At 27.6% G+C, this 20030-nt stretch overlaps 1 protein-coding gene across 3 annotated transcripts in view; it reads left to right on the top strand.

Annotated features, from left to right (window-relative positions):
* The window catches only part of LOC142329846 (trehalase-like), a 96229-nt gene that overhangs the window by 20631 nt on the left and 55568 nt on the right, over positions 1-20030 (top strand). For all 3 annotated transcript variants that reach the window (XM_075374709.1, XM_075374711.1, XM_075374710.1), the window contains exon 2: positions 17547-17663. In XM_075374709.1, the coding sequence (XP_075230824.1) occupies positions 17547-17663 (117 nt within the window). The remainder of the gene's footprint in view (positions 1-17546; positions 17664-20030) is intronic.

The raw sequence follows: 20030 nt of genomic DNA, 5'->3' as shown, positions 1-20030 counted from the left end.
TCGACAATATTGGGTTCTAGCCCCAATCCGATGCCGAGAGCATTACCTCTAATCGTACTATCATCAAACTCCACCAAGAGTGTTTGTGGGAGCTCCCCGGGCTCAAGCTGGTCTCGGCGTAGCGCAGGCCAATCGATTTTTCTGAGTATATCAGTTAGTTTTTTTATGGTTTGGTTTCATCGTGATTTTGTATTACACTAGCAAATACCCCGTTAAAATGTTGAAAATCGGAAGATCGGTTGTAAAGATATAACAACACTTCCGAATAACCGTGATCTGTTACATCGAGAGTGTACCTACACTCTCGATGTAGGTGATGCATGCATCACCTGATGCATGCGAAATTTAACTTTCAACCTACTAACAAATACCCCGTTTGAATTTTGGAAATCGGAAGTTGGCTTGCAAAGATATTATTAGAACACCTTATTGCACTCCTCAAAACAGCACTCCAGCGGCACTCCGTAGTTACCAGTCGATCGTGATGATCGGTCTAGCCCCGCACGAGGTGCTCGCATCACCTCACTACTCTAGCCTCACACACAGCCCCCACGGAAGCCAGTTATTATGAAACAGCAATTTTTTAAATATAATATTATTTTACTTTACGTAAATTTAATTATATTCCTTTTTTTAATATTATTCATTCGATTGAAACGAATCATTCAGTTCAAACCCAGCTAACAGAATGATAAAGGCTCACATTTCCAGTTCATTAATTCAATTCATTAAAGTTTGTGCTTCAACAACCGATAAATCTCCACTACTATATATATATATACAGCTACGACATTCCTGGTAACTTAAGAATCCCAACTCAGGATCATACATCTAAATCTGTTGGGCCGTTGAGTTGCTACGGTAGAGCAAACACACATACACACACCCTAAATACATTTACTCCTTTTTGGGCAGTCGTGTAAAAAAATAAGAGGGCGGTCTTAATTTATTCCCCAATCCTATGTATAGTTGTTCATGAGACAGTGCTGGTTAATCCTTTTTTACCACTCGTTCTTGGACTATGAATTTTTATGAATGTGAGATTCAAAGTTCGGAACCTTTCAGTCAAACTTTGAAGCACTTCCGTTAATCTATTCGCTCTGAAATTTTGCATACAGGTTTGCTCCTGATAACAACACATTTTAGCAACATTTTCAAGTCGCTAAGATGCGTTAATTAATTTAACTTAAACTAATGAATTTTTTTAACCTCCGGGACCACCGTTAGGTATTGCTTCAGAGGGCGAGATGAATGACAAGTAGCGTGTAAAAATGCCATATCTGACCGGGATTCGAACCCGGGACCACCGGATGAAAGGCCGAGACGCTACCACTCGCGCCACGGAGGCCGACTTAGACTTAAATTAGCATCACGCGCTAGCTGAACACAATTCATTCAAGAATCGTGTATAAATTAATGATACTCTTACTCTTTTGTGAACGTTTTTTGATATGCTAATATTAAGATATTTAAATATTTCAGTCTGTGATTGAAATATTTACTTGAAAAATAGTTCTTTTATAATTCTAATAGCCTAACGGTAGAAATATGCTATTCTTTCTTATATAAAAGTTTACTTTTGAACAATAATATGGCACATTCATAACGTTTTTAGACTTTCCAGGTCGTAATAATTTCATTATTATAAAGACGGTTTATGAACATTTTGAAAATGAAAATTTCTTAACAATTTAAATTACAGTTATAGAAATTTGCACTTCTTTATTTTTTTTTCTTTTCAGATAAAATTTAAGAATGATTTATTATAAGTGTAGCCTTTAAAAAAAATTATGTTTAATCTCTACTTCAGAATAAAACTACTTTTACGCCTTTGATTAATTTCAGTGTATCTTAGAAAATTTTACTACTATACTCTTGTCTGCGATATTGGAAATCGGCATGAAAACTTCGAAAGATCGCTCAAACCTGTGCGCTAGCGCAGCTGTAAAGTAGAAATTTATGAAGACTGAAAAGTAGAAAATAAAAAATATGTAAAAAAATTTTAAAACACCACTCTTAAATTGAACGCACTAAAAGGTAAAACATAATTTTAGGACGGTATCTCAGAATGGATTTGACAACAAGCTTTGATGGTGATATGTAAGATTATGTGAAAGTCATAGCTTCAAATTAAAATTTTTAAGGTTTTGCCAATTTTTTCATATGCGTGATGAATATTCTAAAAAGTGGGGTGCAAAGATTTATACTTTGACATGAGTGCCCCATTCTTTAGGCCATTCATCACGCATATGAAAAAATTGGCAAAAACATCAAATTTTTTATTTGAAGTTATTACTTTCACCCGTCGAAGCTTGTTATCAAATCCATTTTGGGATACCACCCCAAAATTATTTTTTTCCTTTTAGTGCGTTTAATTTAAGAAGGGTGTTTTAAAAATTTTTTTACATATTTTTTACAAAGTTTATATTCCTGACACTCCTGTAAAAACCTTTTTAACTTGAGTAATGAATGTTTTACTTACAAATATCACTTCAAACGTGGTGTAATTATAGTGTTCTTTAATTATTATGTACATTTTCTTACTCTTAAAGTACTGTTTAGCAAATTATGCAAACAGTAGAAAAGATTAGTTGTTAGGAAGTTTGTAAACAAGTTTATATATGACGTATAGTCATAAAGTAAGAGTCATTTCGTCATTAAAAAAAAATTAACTCGTGAGAAAAGGTTTTTACTTTTAGTTTTAGTTTACTACATATCTACTTCACTTTTCCAAATAATCGCCATTCAGTTCTAAGCACTTTTCGTAATACTGCACCAATTTCTTTAAACTTTCTGCATAGAGTTCGGCGCCTGGGAATTGTACCAGTTGACAACGGCAATCTTGAGTTCCTCATCGTTTTCAAACCGTTGTCCACCAACCCACTATTTCAAATGCAAGAAGAGGAAGTAGTCGCTAGGCGCAACGTCAGAACTATATGGAGGGCGGTCAAAAAGTTCCCAACAAAGATCTTGAATCTTCTTCTTGGTTAAGGCAGCGTTGTTTGGATGCGCGTTGTCGTGAAGGAGGATTATGCCGGAAGATATTTTCCCGCGTCGTCGAATTTGGATCGCACATCTCAGTTTGGTGAGCGTTTCGCAGTACACGTCAGCTGTAATTGTTGATCCATGTTCAATGAAATTAACTAAAATGACGCCCTTTTCGTCCCAAAAAACGATAGCCAACATTTTTCGACTCAAGTACGGAGATTGCTTAAACTTTTACAGTTTTGGGGAACTAGAATGGCGTCACTGCACTGTTTCGATTCTGCGTTGGTGTAGGATCTCCACGTCTCGTCGCTCATAACAATTTGGGAAAAAAATCATCTTTATTTTGTCGATAGCTCGTCCACTGTACATTCTTTGCTCTTTTTGTTGGTCTTTGAGATTCTCGGTACCCACCTTGTTTACAATATGTGATATCCGAGCTTATATCTAATATTACAAGCTTGTACAAAATCAAGTAAGTTTAAAAATAGTAAAAAAATATTTTATTTTCAACAATTTCAATAATGAAATATGAGAATTCTATACTTTGGCAGAGAAAAGAATAGGGAATAAAATAAAATTTAAAATTTTTTACCTAATTTTTTTTTTTACCATTATGAAATGAGTAATTAAATTTCAAACTTATTGGCAAAGAAATAGTGTGACTACTATAAGATCTGTTGTTCATGGATTTATTTATTAATTTTTGTCATTTTATACTTTATGTAGATTTTTAAATATAAAGTTCTAATGTTTTATAATAGTATATTTTAAACAATCCAAAACAATAACAGTTAAATTTAATGAAAATTAAAAAAATAATAATAATTTTTTTACTGTAAGTTTTATGAATAAAGTAAACAAATGAAAATAACCTTGGGTTATTCCAAACAACAAATTGGTTGAATTGATCTAGAATAAATTATGATTAAAAAAAAAAGCACTGGAACAAATTTAATATAAAAAAATTAAACAAAGTAATAAAACACGTTAACATAAATGCGAGTATAAAGTTACACTCACCAGAAACATCTTTCACTTAAAGATTAAAATTCACGCTTCAGAAGCTTCTGGAAATAAACAGAATTTTTTTTGCATGTTTTAGTCTATTAGAAATTATACATGCCTATTTTATTTTTTATTAAAATCATTTTAAAAATAAAATTGTTGGCAAAATAATGATTTGCATCTTCTTGAAATTAAAAAAAGTTGTTTCTGAAATTACACATACATATAGTAATAACTGATCAGGTTCGATATAACAGTGCAGTGTGGTGTCCTGTTAGCTGTATTTAGCTATGTAATTTCTCATTAGAGTGCTTAATTTGTCAATTTTTAAGTAGTTAAACGTTTTTCTAGAATTTGATGGAAATAATTAAAATCATTAATCAACATTAAATTATTCATACTAGGAATAACAATATTTTGTGATTGTGAGAGAGAGAGTGTGTGTGTGTGTGTGTGTATGTATAAATAATCCATCAACTGAGTCGCTAAAATAAAGTAATAAATAATATTACTGTGCGAGGTATACGGTCTCTACCTCACACAGTAAATTAAAATAATTCTCAAATGGATCATTGACAAAAAAGTAATAGCTAGGTTTTTATAAGTATTGGCCTATTCTGGTTTGTATTTGTCTCAAAATAACTTGTATAGATGAACAGTCCTTTTACCAGAAGATAGCAATATTTGTCTGTTGTCAAGAAATAACAAATCAACATATCTTATAGAGAATTAATTATCTTCTCAATATATTCATTTCAAAGTTTTCTATAAGACTTTACTGTTTTACAATTTATAATTAAAGTTTTATAATTAAAACTACTTTCTTCTTTGATGTCAAGACCTTGAGATTATAATATCTTGTCTTCAGAGCATGGACCTTCATTCAGTATTACATTTTGTTAAGTTAAAAAAAAAACACAGAAGCAAATACAGAGGGTGCTGGTACAAGGGAGGTGATCTTAAATCTCAGATTAATCTTGCTAGCAGACTGAAGTTAAATAAAGCTAGTTATATATATTGATTTTTAGAACTTGGGAAGGAATTCACTTATGTAAAGGTGAATAACATGTTTTGAAATTTTAAGCAAGTAGAATTGTATTTAGAAGAAAAGGTATTTATAAATTGTTTACAAACAAAAACCTGTGTTAGAATGAAAATGTAAGAATGCAAAATGGAAGCAATATTTTGAAAAATAGAGAGACAAAGGTATTTAAGGAATGCTAAGAACTGAGCAGTCTGTAATTACAACTTTTCATTTTGTATGCAGAAAAGGGAATAAAAAAAATATTTCCTGTTCTGAGGTTAAAAGATTTTAGAATTGGACTACAATCCAAGGAGAAAAGTAAAGATGTCAATATTCATTGATAATATTGCTATCTTATCTGAAACTAAAAATATTTATTAACAATAGAAATATATAACTTGAAAATAAATAATCTCCTTAATACTTCCTGATTTGTTACATGTTCTTGCCATCTGACAGTTTTCGTTCTGCGCCATAACCACATCTCAAATGTGGTTGATTTAATTTGTTTTCTATCTACCTTCCATCATCCATGTTTCAGCTCCATAGAGTATTACACTCCAAATAAAACATCTCATTAATCCCTTCCTTAACGTTAAGTAACTTAAGTCGCAGCAGCAGCAGTCTTCCCTTCTTATTAAATTTCTGCTTAATTCTTGACATTTTGTTTTAATTTATACTATGTAAGTCAGGCCATAAGTTATAAAGCTCCCTAAGTATTGAAATATCTTCACCTTCTCTAAAACTTCATTTCCTATCTTAATCTCAATCCTCTTCACCTAATACCATACATTTTGTCTTCTTTTTTGTTGATCCTCATACCCTGAGTTTTGCAAAATCATCATTTAAGAGTCATAAAAATTTAAAATCATCCAAAGAGTCATTTAAATCATCAAGTATTTAATTTAATTTTCTTGGGTTCTCCACTAGTACCACCATGTCATTAGCAAAACGTATACATTCTATTGTTTTTCCCCTGATATTTATTCCTCTTTTCCCATTCAGACAGCATTTAATTATTTTTCCCAGATATATACTAAACAATGTTGGTAACATGCAGCATCCCTGCCTCACTCCCCTTCCATTCCCTATTCTTCCTGTCATTTCGTCCCTACCCTCACTTTTATTATCTGGTTATAGCACAGCACTTTTCATTAGGCGCCTCTCTTTCCAGTCAACCCCTTGTTTTTTTTTCAAAATTAACAGTAATTTATTCCATCTTACTCTGTCAAACACCTTTTCTAGATCAAGTGACATTCTCCACCTCCTTTATCTCTCACTTATTACTCTTAGCAACCCTACAGCATCCCTTGTTCTAATACTCTTCTAAACCCATACTATTCTTCTTAAATAGTTTCATCCAATTTATGGTATATCCTCTTATTTTGAACTCTTAATAGTGCCTTAACTGCAAATGATATTAGGCTGTTTGTTCTATGTTCTTCACCCTTCTTTGTATTTCTTTTTTTTTCTATTGGTACCATTATTATATCGTGGACGTCCTTCGGCCACTTTTCTTCTTTAAGTATTCCATTGTATAAAACTAATAATAACAATGCTCCTGTCTCTCTCCAAGTGCTTTGAATAGTTCAACTGGAATTTCATCACATCATCACATTCCTCAGTTTTTTCTTTACTCATCATTTTAATTGCCACATTTGTATCCTTTTCAATCTTCATGAACTTTGTACTCTTCTTCCTCTCTCATATCTTTTTCTCTTGGCTTTTCTCCTAACACATATAAACCCTCTTCTTTTTCCAAATTTTCTATCATTACATTTTTTCTCAAACCATTTTTTTCTTAGCTTTTTTAGTTTCTTTTCTTAGTTCAATATTCACCCTTCTATTTTCTTCTGTTTGTATACTTTTCCACTTTCTCCTTTCATTCATCTTGTCTAACATTTCACTTGTAATCCACTCTTTTTGTATTTTGTTCCTACTTTTAAACCTTATCATCTCAGAAAGGCAAACAATGGAAATAGAGAGTTTTAAGTTTTATATTGTTGGATACAAAGAAAGAGCAATGTGAAATAGCTATTAAAGTTCAAAAATAGAAAATACATGAAATCCATATACAAAAAAAAAACCATAATTAACTAAAAACAAAAAACAGAAATAATCACTCATTTTAATTTCTATTAAATAAAAATCAGTAGATAATATGGAATTAGTTCTTAAAATAAACAATAAAAATAAAAAAATAAATCACATTGGTAAAGTAATTATTACTATGTTTATAAAATGAAAACAACTTTCGACAAAAAAATTTGCAGTAGTTTCAGATAATTTCAGTCACACTAGAAAGCATAATCTAAATCACTCAAACTTGGTGGAAAATCTGAGTTGAGAGAGGTTTTTTTTGTTGTTTTTAACTAACTAACTAACTAACTTTCTGTATTAAACTGGCTTTTTTTAAAACAGTACTACATAGTTTTTATTTTTTTAATTTAAATTTTATAAATACATACAAAAATACTTTTTCTGGTGTATTTTTTCATACATACTGTTAGCTTACTGTTTATTAATTATTATTTTATCATGTCTGTGTGTTTAGTTTCATTTTTTAAATTCTAACTTCTTGCTACTGATAATGAGTGTTTAACATTGAAATGGACATCTATTTGGTTTCTGATTTTAATTAAGAATTTTCTTGGGTTTTGAGTATTTTTTATTTCAAATTGTAGGAGGATAATGAAAATTACATGTATTGAAAAAGTTCAAAATGAAATAATTTAAGATGAATCATAAAAAAAAAGAAAACTTTGGCAAAACTCTTATTACAATTTGATATATTAGGTAAGTCCATGTGCCTATATATGTATGTAAAACTACAGGTTTTACACCTACAGAAGTCACATCAGTGAGAAGTAAATTAAATAATAATAAGAAAAGGTAGGTATTCCTCTATTGGCAGTTCCATACAAATAAGTTTAGTTCACTAACGAGCCAGTTGTTAGTTTTGCCATCTAGTACATACACAAAATCTCTACATAATTGGTTTTTTCTGGTTAAGATATTCATGTGATTGTCACATGAATATTCATGTGATTGTTATGATATTCCAGTGATTGTCAGTGTCATCATATGTTTCAAAATTTACTATAGTATTATTAATTTAATTTTTTTATTAGAAAAATGTTTATTTCCATATTTCACTGGCAATTATTAGTGGTTTAATATTTTCTGCAATTATTTATTCTTGATGATATTTTTATAAATTGTTACTGCAGTCTTAATTGAAAGCAGCTGAAAGTATTATTACATTTTTTTTTGTATTTTATATGTATTGATATATATATATAAATAATACTAAAGAAAAAACTCTATTAAAAATTATGAGTTAAAATAGTGGTTTCATAAAACTTCCTTTGTTATCTTCATGTTAATTTTAATATTAATAATAATGCTGATAATTATAAAAATAATATTAAATTTTAAACATTAAAATTATTTTGTCAGTTTTTTAACAAGTGAATAGGCTAATAGAAATAAACAAAATAGCAAATTATAAAGTTTATTATTATCTGAAATGATAATGCAAACACATTAATATGATGTTTAAAAATATACTATTGTTTACATATTAAACATTAATTGTTAAATTAGAATCTAGCTATTTTATATAATTAATTCATTAATAAATATTTAGTTAAAATAAGTAGTACTAAAAGTCTGCACATTGATAAACTATCTTTACATTTTATAATTAATTTTTATCATTTTGTTGTACAGATGACCTGGCAATGCACCACAAATATAAATCAACAATAAATATTTTATTGTAATTATGATTTTAATGGTGTAAAAAAGTAAATTTTGAATGCAACATACTAGTTACAAAGGGTTCACCACTTGTCCTTGATAGGAAAACCTAGAAATTAATTTTTAATTAATAATAGTAATCTTATCGACCCATTAGTTTAATTAAATTCAAGCATGTATAATTCATGTTGAAAGGTCATGCAGAAAATTCAGGAAGCATTTTAAATTAATTTAGAATAATTGTTTGGAAAATCTTTTACATAAGTAAGTGACTAATGAAATATGGAACTGTACCATAAGATCTTTTTGTGTAAACCAGAGTATTTTGCAGGGTATTACCAAAATAGTTGTGGTAATATAATTACTACATTTTTTAGAGAAATGGCAATTTCTTTTCAGTATAGAATGTATAGCCAATACTAAAAAATGACAAGTAACCCACACGAAGCCTGTTTTAGATTGATATAATCGTAAAAATTCTATCATAATCCTAAGAGTAAATCAGATCCACTAATGCAATAATTTATGAAAGTGTTAAAGAATATTACACATAATTAATTATTAAAAATAATAATAGGCAGATATATTTGTAATAAAATAAATTATTACTACCAAACAAAATTGCATATACAGTTCTGAATGTTGCAAATTGTTGAATTGTTGCAAATTCTGAATGCAGCATAATACTAACAGTATTCACCACTTGTCCTTGATAGGAGTACCAAAAAATGGATTTTAATTAAATAATGGTAATCTTATCAATTTATTAGTTTATTTAAACTCAAGCACACTCCCTAGACATTTACAAAATGAATACTTATATACTTACTATATAACATACACACATTTAAATTATTTAGGTCAACCAATGTAAAAATGAAAAAAAATTCAACACCCTTAATTTTAAACTCAAAAATTTTGAACCCTTCATGAATTTTCAACTGACAGAATGCTACTTTTACCCACAACTAAATAGTGCTTTCATCTCTTCATATGGATCAGAGAAAAACTACATTACTTTTTTTATAAAGATTATTATAATTTTGAAGTTTTTTTTTCAGTTTTGTAATTGTGCAATTTCTAATTTTCAAAAGAGGTTTTTTTTTAAAGTGATTAGTAAACTTTTAAGCAATGTTTCACCAAAACTTTATTGTTTAATTATTTAGATTTTTGAAACAACAAATTGGACAAAATTTAAAGAATACCAGTACAACACTTTAGTAACATTTTTCAGTAACTGATTCACTCAGTCACAAAAGTTATTAAAAATGTTGTATTTATTAAATCTAGTACAGCTTATCATTTTAAATTCATATATATATATATATCCAATCTTATGAACAAAAACTTATAAAATTTTAATTATTGTCATTAAAGACATAATTTACAACTTTATTTTAATAAGGGATTAGAGATTAATGACATAAGAAAAAGAGTTAGGAATTGACTCCAAGAGATCAATTGATTTAGAAGATATCCAACTAAAAATGGGGAAATTTTAACTTGTTTCAAGTTACTTGAAACTTTAACAAACAATTAGTTTGTTACTACAAACTAATTGACATCTGTCACCTAGCTAGTAGTTATAAGATGAAACTATTGAACTCAACTATTGAAACATGCTACTCAAAAGACCGAAATATATGTATGTTATTAATTAAAAATGTTTTATTTTTATTTTTACTTTTAAAATAAATTAATTTATGTCTTTATATCTTATATCTATAATTTATATCTTTTAATATATTTCAATTTGTAATTTATTGCTCTTTAATGGTTTAGTTTTACTAATTTTTGGTTTGTTTTTACTTATTTTCTTTACAATTCATGTTTAATCAACGTGAAAAGATATTAATAATTAGTAAAAATCACACATAATAAAATGTACTTTATACACCTTGAAAAAACATTTCTCTTACAAACACCTGTATTTACGCAAGTGAAAAGTTACTTATGAAATACTTTACTTTTTTTTTATTCCATACATTTGAGCTGGTTAAAACAAAATTATTAATTTTAGTGTAATATCTTTATCCTAGCAAAATATGCTTTCGTATCCTAATAAGTTATAACCCTGGAGTAGTTTTTAATGCTAATTCTCTGAGTGATATTTTTTATCTTGCATCTTTTTTCCTCCATGATAACACCATTCTTCTTTCCATCTATCTCTTCTTATTATTATTTAATCTCTTTGTCACTGATTTTAGTTCTATAGGTGTAAATACCTCTGTTAGGTTTATATTTTGGATTTGATGACTTATGGAGCATGTTTATCCTTGTTGCAATGCAACCATAATAGCTGACATGCCTAATAAACTTCTTAGATTATAATTATAAAACAGTTTTCCTTAGGATCTGCACAATAAACTGTATAATTAAAATTTTATAAATGACGAGTATGAATTCAAACACCTTTTTGTATTAATTCTTAAATTTATATTAAGGTTACAATGTTGGTATTAACAAATAGATTTTTTTAATTACAAAATATTCAGTAAAAAAATAATAAAGTATATTTATGAATATTAAATTAAGAATTATATTTCGATAAACTAGCAAGAATAGTAATGTTTCAGTCAAGTCAACAATCTTTTTAATTACAGATTTTTTTTTGTTGTTTATTTACAGATTTCTCAGTATTTTTGGGTTAGATGAATCTGATTTGATGGGATTTAAGGCCAGTCAGATACCGTTTTTGATGCTAATCTGTTTGAGGAATGTGGTGCAGAAATTTTTAGATGTGAAAAATACTGTTCCTTTAAATATACAGACATACACAAACTACCACTTAAGAATGAAACCACAACAATGAATTAGTAGTCTAATTATACTGATTAGATATAGGATTATAGGTTTGAAAATACTTAGAATTGTTAATTTGGTAATTCAAAAAGGAAATTTTTTTGCCTAATCCTAAAGTTGAAATTATTTCTTATACCATCTTGAATATTATATTGGAAGGAACCCTATTTTAATATTATTTTCAATTAATGGTAAATAAAGGAATAAGAGAGACTTTTTATTAAAAGTTTACTTGAATTTGAAAAATGCCCCAAATATTTTATAGATATTTATAAATATCTGTACTTATTTGTTATGATTCACCTAGCAAGTAATTCTGATCAAAAAAGAAATAGTTTTTTGCCATCTTAAAAGCTTATAATTTCTATACTGTAAGTGTAATAGGTAAATAGTATTTTTGTTGTATTATGTTACGCTTCACAAATAATATATTGTTAATGGTAAAGTTACAACTCTGAATCACTTAATACTATATTAAATTTTTGGTAAGAATCTGATTTTTTTTTCACCTGTCATTTCACTTTGTCTTTCTCATTAAAATATGAATGAAACATGTCTAATTTAGATAAAACATCATTTATATTTACTATTCAAGAATTATTTACAAAAAAGGGAAAATTTATAATTAGATGTGGATTTTGACCTAAAAAGTCATCATATAACAACAAATAATGGTTTTAGGGTACTTCAATTTTGTCTGTATAATATTAAACTTTGCACCTGAATTGGCTTGCCAGTTCAGCTGTTAAAATACATATTTAGTTGTAGACTCATTTTTAAAGGTTCTGAATTATTCTGTTTATTGTTTTATTTTAACTGCTTAAAAGGTTTGTTTCAATAAAATTCTTAAATTCTTAAATTAGATTTAGAAAAATGAGAAGAAAATAAGAATAGAACTGCTTTTATTAATTTTATCTATCATATACCTTTAAAATGCTGATATCACAGCTGTTAATTGGATTTAAGCTATTTTTTTTTTGTTGATAAATTGTTGGTAATTTACAGCTGGTGTAACTTTAAAGTTTCAGAATGAAGTATTAAAGTTTTAATGGTACAAATTATTATTTATTATTTAATTTACAGCTAGTGTAACTTTAAAGTTTCAGAATGAAGTAATATAATTTTAAGGGTACAAATTATCTTTGTAAATCATACAATCATTATTCTTGTGTTTATTTTTTGAGCATTTGAAAACAAGTGGATGAATTGTTAATTATGCATGAGTGACCCACTGCCTTATACTCAGTATGTAGTTTTAATAATTAAATATATAACATCTTTTTTTTTATTGTAGAAGGATACTAGGAGTGTAGTTGTCATACCAAAAGTAACAAATAGTTTTTATTTTAATTTAATAGATTAAAAAAAAAATCTATATAAAATACTGTTTGTTTTTTTTTGCATACAATAATAAAAAGCAAACAAACTTGTTTTAACTTTAAAAAAATCATTATTATATAATACGTTTTTTTAAAATAGTTCCATGAATACTTACACTTGATCAATAGCTACAGAAAAGTTATTTATAACTCAATTTTTGCAGAAAGATCTGGAAACCACCAAGTTTTGACATCAAAAAAAACTTTGACATATATTTCAGCAAGATGCATGTAGTGACTGAAATATTATATAAAGACTGTTAGTTTCTTGCTATTGAAAATTGAACCTAAAATCAACTGATCTAAAAGCCAGCATTCTTAAATACTATATCAACTGGCCGACTTAAACATATCCTTCTGGCATTGTCATTCTTTACATAAAGGTTCAGTCGTCAACTTCTCCAATTCACTTCAAAAACACTTCACACTCTTATAAAACTCAGCTAATTTTCAACAATTTCTGGTTTAGCTTGTTTAAAAGTCTCTATTCTTTATTTTTTGAACTCTCTCATTGTTCGCATTATGCTAACATAAAGCATTACATTCCACAAAAATATTTTAAAGAATTTATATATAATTCCTAAATCTGTAACTAATTCCAGCAGATTTCTTTTCTTCTATAAGCTTTCCTAGATTATGCCAGTTTTACTTCTATTATCTTGTTTACTTATTGTTTATCTCCTTTATAATTTTACTATCCAAACAATAAAAATCTGTTTATTCTGGTTACTGAGTTCCTTAGATTAATATTATAATCTCATTGTGGTCCCTACTCTTTACTCTTACTTTCTAACTGAATTCTTCTGACTCATTTCAGTTTTTTGCCAAAAGAATAATTTCTTTAGCAAATTTTAACTTCTTTATTTTTTCTCCTCAAACACTTACTCCTTTTTACTTTAATTACTTTTATCAATTTCATTAAGTTTTGCCATCATTCATATAATATTAGTAAATCATCATGAGGGGAAGCAGATTGCTTATCTCCATTCCTATCTCAGATCCATTTTTATTGCCTTCTATTCCCAGGTAAATCTTATTATGATACCTTCCAACTCCTTCTAGATTCTATATAATTTTTACTTTTCTAAGGTTTCTTTTTTTACACCTTATATTTATCCTTGTTTTTTATTTATTATTGTTTCAATTAATTCTTCTGTCATGACCTAGTTATCTTTCCTATTCTTTATTATTGTAATTAAGCTTATATTTTCATTAACTCTCCTCATTACTTATTCAGTCTTTCTTTGTTCATTTAATCTCCTTCATGCCTGCATTTCAAATGTCTCCAGTCTTTCTTTTTCCCTTTTTCTTAGTGTTCAGAGACATTTTTTTTACTCATTTTACAACATAACTATTTATTTTTGTTAAATGATTCCTTATTAGCCATTACCATTCTTGTTTTTATTTTGTTTTCTCTTTTGTAGTGTTATTTTGTTAACATGGCACCAAAAGTATTCTGTATTGTATTTTTTCAGTGTGTCCTTCATATATGCAGACATTTGTAGGCTTATTGTTTAATTATTGTTATGTCAGTTTCCTAAATATTTGTTTTCATTTCATATTCTGTAATATTGTCTAAATTTGAAATAATCCTTTGAATATCTTGTCCTTCATTCCCTACAGAAACTATATCATGTGTGAAACTTACACACTTTTTTCTCTCTTTATTTTTAATTTAATTACTTCATCTTCGACAATTTTTTTTCCTTTATTTAAACAAACTTTGTGATAAGCAATACCTTACTTATCTTCCAAGGTAAAATCACTCAGTTTGAGCATCCTTTATTTTCATGTGATAAAAATACAATTCTTTAATTAGTCTTTTAATGTTCCACTCTAATCTATGGGTTAATAATTCTATTAGTTAACTTTATTTACACGATTTAATGCTTTTTCCATATCTATAAAATATATAGTTAGTTATTCCTTATAAAAAAAGTTATCATAACCTTCCACATTACTCCAAAGTTATCATTCCACACTAAACTAAACATGATCAAAAATAAATAAATAAAAACATTATATTAGTTATAAATATTTTTATTATTTTTGTTAACTTATGTTCAAAGGATTAGAAATATTTCCTGGAACAATTTCAAGGAAAATAAAATAATATGTAATAAACATCATAAATATTCAACTGAAAATATTTAAAATTATTTTTGCCCAAGCTATTCAGCCATTAGCCAGTGTCAACCATAATCTATTGAATAGCCAAATTCCTTCATCTTATCATCTACCTGCTTCATCTCTTGTCATGTGTGTGGGAATTCTATCTTAAACTTTACAAAGTTTAAGTGGAATCTAACATTTTTTATCTTCTGATACCACCTTACTTCCCACTTAGCTTCGTAGCAATTGAAATGGATGTAATTCTCAGTTTATCCGATTGCTGATTGAAAATTGTCTAGATACATCCATATAAAATGAGGGAGGTATTAACATTGAATTAGAGCAATTCATTTTAAAGTATTTCAGCACTTTCCTTTGAATATGGTTTTTAAGCTCTAGTACCTCTTCAGGTACAAGATAATTGTATTTGTTCTATTTTTATTTGTATGTAATAAATTCCTCTTTTCAATAAGATTTTAGTTTTGCTCCAAATTCGCTTCAGGCATACCATCTTATACTTTGAAAACAAATCTTACAACATTTCCCTTTGCTTCTGTTGGTCCTGATGCAAATATTATTATACCATCTGTAAAACAAAGATGATTAAGGTATTTTCTACTAATTCTTATCCTTTAAATTCCCAGTCAGAATTTAAAAAAAAAATACTCCAATACACAGTTAAATAATAATGAATATAAACAGCATCCCTGTTATACTCAACTATTTTAACATTTCTTTCCTTCTCAAGGAGCATGATGTAGATACTGTTACTTTACAATTTCCTCAACAGCCTGATGAACATTTTCAGTTCCTCCTGGCAGCAACACACTCCAGGTAGAGTAATGTTCCAGTAAGTCGAACACAAATTGGAAATCCAAATGTAATAAATAAACTTATACATTACATTCTGTGGATTTTTTTTATTACTTGATTAATAGCCCAAAGTAGTTTATAATGAGAATGCCAGCTCTAAAACTTCTTAGGTATTTCACCTAATTCTTTTTCTTTAATTTTAATATAATAATTTTAATCTTAATTTTTTCTTGAATTATATATTCAAATTCTTTTATTTCTTTCACCTTTACAAAATTAGGAGTAATCCTAATACTAATTATAATTGTACTCTAAGGTTATCTATTCATAGTCTAGAACCAATATTAACATTGTTTTATAATAAAATTAAATATTCATTACTTAACTTAACTTAATCATACTTAATTTAACATTGTTTTAAAATACAATTTAATATTTATTACTTAACTTAATTATATTTAATTTATAATCGGAAGTGAGTTTTGTAAAAGATGAAAAATTAGGAGTCCACAAGGGTCTTGCCCGTTTTGTGGCACCATTCCTTTTATATTAATCTGTTTAGTTAGAGTAAGGGGACAAAAAGTAAACAGTTTTATCTTATATAGGAGAATTATTTTTGTCTCAATTCATGATTTACTCTGGTGGAAACTTCTCTTTTCTGCAGTTAAGTATAGAGAAGATCAATCGTCAAATATTTATGTATGTTAATAAAACTTTCATCCAGTGCTACCCATTCAGTTATATATGTAAAAAATCTATTACTATGTTAAGACCAATAGTATAAAGCATTATAATTATATATATAATCATAAATCATGTAATTACATGAAACATACTTTCAGCATCATCAATATTAATTAGCCATCGTCTTAATAGCTTTAAGAAAGTGTTTAGGTTCCTAATCGTCTTTATATCATTATGAAGTATGTTATACAATCTAGGAGCAGTACTTGAAAAGAACTTCATATAACTCGTCTTATTTGCTCGGGGGACATATACGTTCCTTTTACTTCTAAGTTCGTACTTAGTTATCATACTATCTATATGACCACTTCTGAAAGAAAATTTTCATTACTTTATAAACATATAAATAATGTAGCGGTAATATAGAAAATTCCCTAAATACTGGCAAACTTAATACAATACACAAGTTACTGATCAGCCCATTATTTGTGCTTTTTTCGTTTTGGCTTCAGACAGGCACCAAAACAATAGTACTGACATCACCACTAAAGAAGAGCTGAATAAAAGATTCAACAAGATATTCTGATTGTATTTCTACTTATATTTGGAATTATATTTTAGAATATTAATTCTGACCAACATTTTTATCCAGCTAGGAAATGGATAGGTGAACTGTGAAAAAGCTATAATTTAGTATCTTAATTATTGGTTTTTTGATAAATCCACCCTCTGATCCCTTAAAAATAATTACTTAATATATTCCTTCATCATAATTGATTAATATTGATTCATAATAATGTATGAATTTGAGTTGTCTAAAATTAATATTGTTAATTTTCAGATAAAATAGATCAATAATAAAATAAAGGAATAATTTCCTTCATAAATAAATATTTATTTATTAATCTAATATCATTATTTTATTTATTATTTTAAACGTAATTCTAATGGCTTAATGATGTGTAATTTTTTTTTAGTAAAATATATTGTGAAGGAGAACTCCTCCATGATGTACAACTCAGTCATCTGTTTAAAGATTCCAAAATCTTTGTTGACTTTAAATTAAAATTTCCAGAAGATGAAATCCTTACTAAGTAAGTACAGTAACCTAATGTATAATACAAGTAATGTAAATAACAATATTGTATTTGGTATTGTAAAGTAGAAACAGCATAATCAATTTTTTTAATTGTTAGATTACCACATTGTGTTAATAATAAAACTAATGTGCATGGTCACTCCATTATTATAGCAGATGGCACCCACTGTAATACTCTTTAGAAAACATTTTTTTTTAAATTATTGATAAATTTATATTTGAGGCTGATTCCACTAATTGGTAATGTATACTTTTGATGTGGGGAAGCTACTATAAACTTTTGCAGGATACCAATTTAGTGCTGTTTATTGAGTTTATTAAGTGAACTTAATTCAGGTACGTAGAGCTCTAAACTAGTATTAAAAGATAATATATATAATTTTCAAAGTTAATTAATCCATTTTTAACACACAGGTGTAGGTCTTATTTTAAACTTTGGCTTACTTTCATTAGGAAAGTTTGATAGGTAACTCCTCTGTTAGGGTGGTATTAGGAAAAACTCAACTAAAGGCTAATAACTGGTTTAGTCATTAATATAAAATAAATACGTCCTTTAATTCTTATCCTTTCTATAAGTTTAACTTCCTGTAACAATTTTTAATATATTTCATTCTTTTACTTTAAAATATTTTTCATAGCATACTTTAATATTTGTTTCAGTGATAACTTATCTTTATAATAATAGTGATTTCTGGACATAGTTTGTCATAAGGGGAACTAACCTACTTGTACTTTAGAGATAAGTATATAGAAGAAGTTTAGCCTTCTGATTTCTTATCATGACATAACCCCAAAAAAAATTGAATATAGTTTTTTCTATCTTTCTATAAATAGAGAAATTAACATTTAAAAATATTTTGCTTCTTTAAGAAAAAACTTAATCATCTGATTTGCCTTAAAATTCTATTTAAAAAAAAAAAAATGTTCATTCAAATGATCGTAATTAGAAAAATCTTTACCAGTTTCTATGATTCAAAATGTTAAAAAAGATAATGTAATTTCATTGACATAATGAAATATTTATTCATCTGTATAATCTATTGTAGACCTTTTTTTTATTTTGTGAGGGACTTGAAAATCGATTATGCATTTATTCATATCTTGCAGGTATGAATGTCAGCAGTAAACATATTTTTCCCTTGAAGTTTGAGTAATTTTTATGCATTATTTTTACTTCCTCATTGTAATGAAATTTGATTTAATGACTACTTCACTATGGGGGCTGAAATAAAATGAAGTGTGATGGAGTGAGATATGAACTGTAAGGTAGTTGATATAAAAGAAGTTCTGTATATAAAAGAAGTTATTCAGCTACTCTTGAAGTGTTTACCCATACAAATTTGCACAATTCATAGGTAAAAATTTAATCTCCTTTTTTGGCATCCAGAAGTAAATTTCAAATAGTTTTACGTCCTTGAAACTAGAAATATTTTACTGAGCTGGTTCTTCAAAAGTACAATTTTCAAGAGAACTAACATTGTCGAATGATTGATATGATTCTCATAAGTTATATTATTGTCATGTGTTCACAGCTCAATCAGGTTATTGAGAGATTAACAATTTAAGAATGTTTATATAATTACAATTTATTAGTTTCAGAACATAAATAAAAAATCAATAATAATAATTACAACAGTAGTAATAATAATAGATGACAATAATAAACAAATAATAACAATAGTAAACACAACCACAATAATAATAATAATAAACAATGATTATATACAAAATAAAATCTAAAGTAAGATCAGGATTTATTTATAGGTATTTAAATATTAAAAACCGGAATTCAGTTCCACTGACAAAAGAAATTACCAAGACCGCTAATATTTACACCTATAACAACTGGTATTGTAAATCTACAAAGACAGGATTGGATTGAAGTTCTTTTACCACAAATACCCTTGTTTTTTAACAAATAAAACTACCCTGTAGTTTGAGTCAATGAATAATTTATCCCTTTCACTAATTGTGTGTAACTCACTGAATAACTTCTCGTATTCATTTACTGTCCACACTGGAATGCTTGTGATGTCACATCAAACATTATGTTTATATGTACTCTAATACTTACTTCTTCACTGACTCTTAATAACTCCTCGCTTAAAAACTCTTTGTGTAATACTCACTTCATCAAAACTGAACTCAACTCGTCTTTCTTGGAGTATTTATACTCCTATCCTCTTTACCTGCAGAACCCAAGTTGAAGTGTGAGAATGATCTTCAGAAACATTTTCCCACACATTCCTATTCTTGTCCGGTAATTTTTCTCAGGGAAAAACATTTGTCGTAACTATGTAATTGGACAGTATTACAAACGATTGTTAAATGGACTTGTTAACCTTAGAAAAGGGATTCCTAT

Source organism: Lycorma delicatula, chromosome 9 (assembly GCF_047948215.1).
Source record: "Lycorma delicatula isolate Av1 chromosome 9, ASM4794821v1, whole genome shotgun sequence".
Taxonomy (NCBI): domain Eukaryota; kingdom Metazoa; phylum Arthropoda; class Insecta; order Hemiptera; family Fulgoridae; genus Lycorma; species Lycorma delicatula.
Note: the sequence above shows the minus strand (reverse complement) of the source record. Positions and strands in the feature narration are given on the sequence as shown.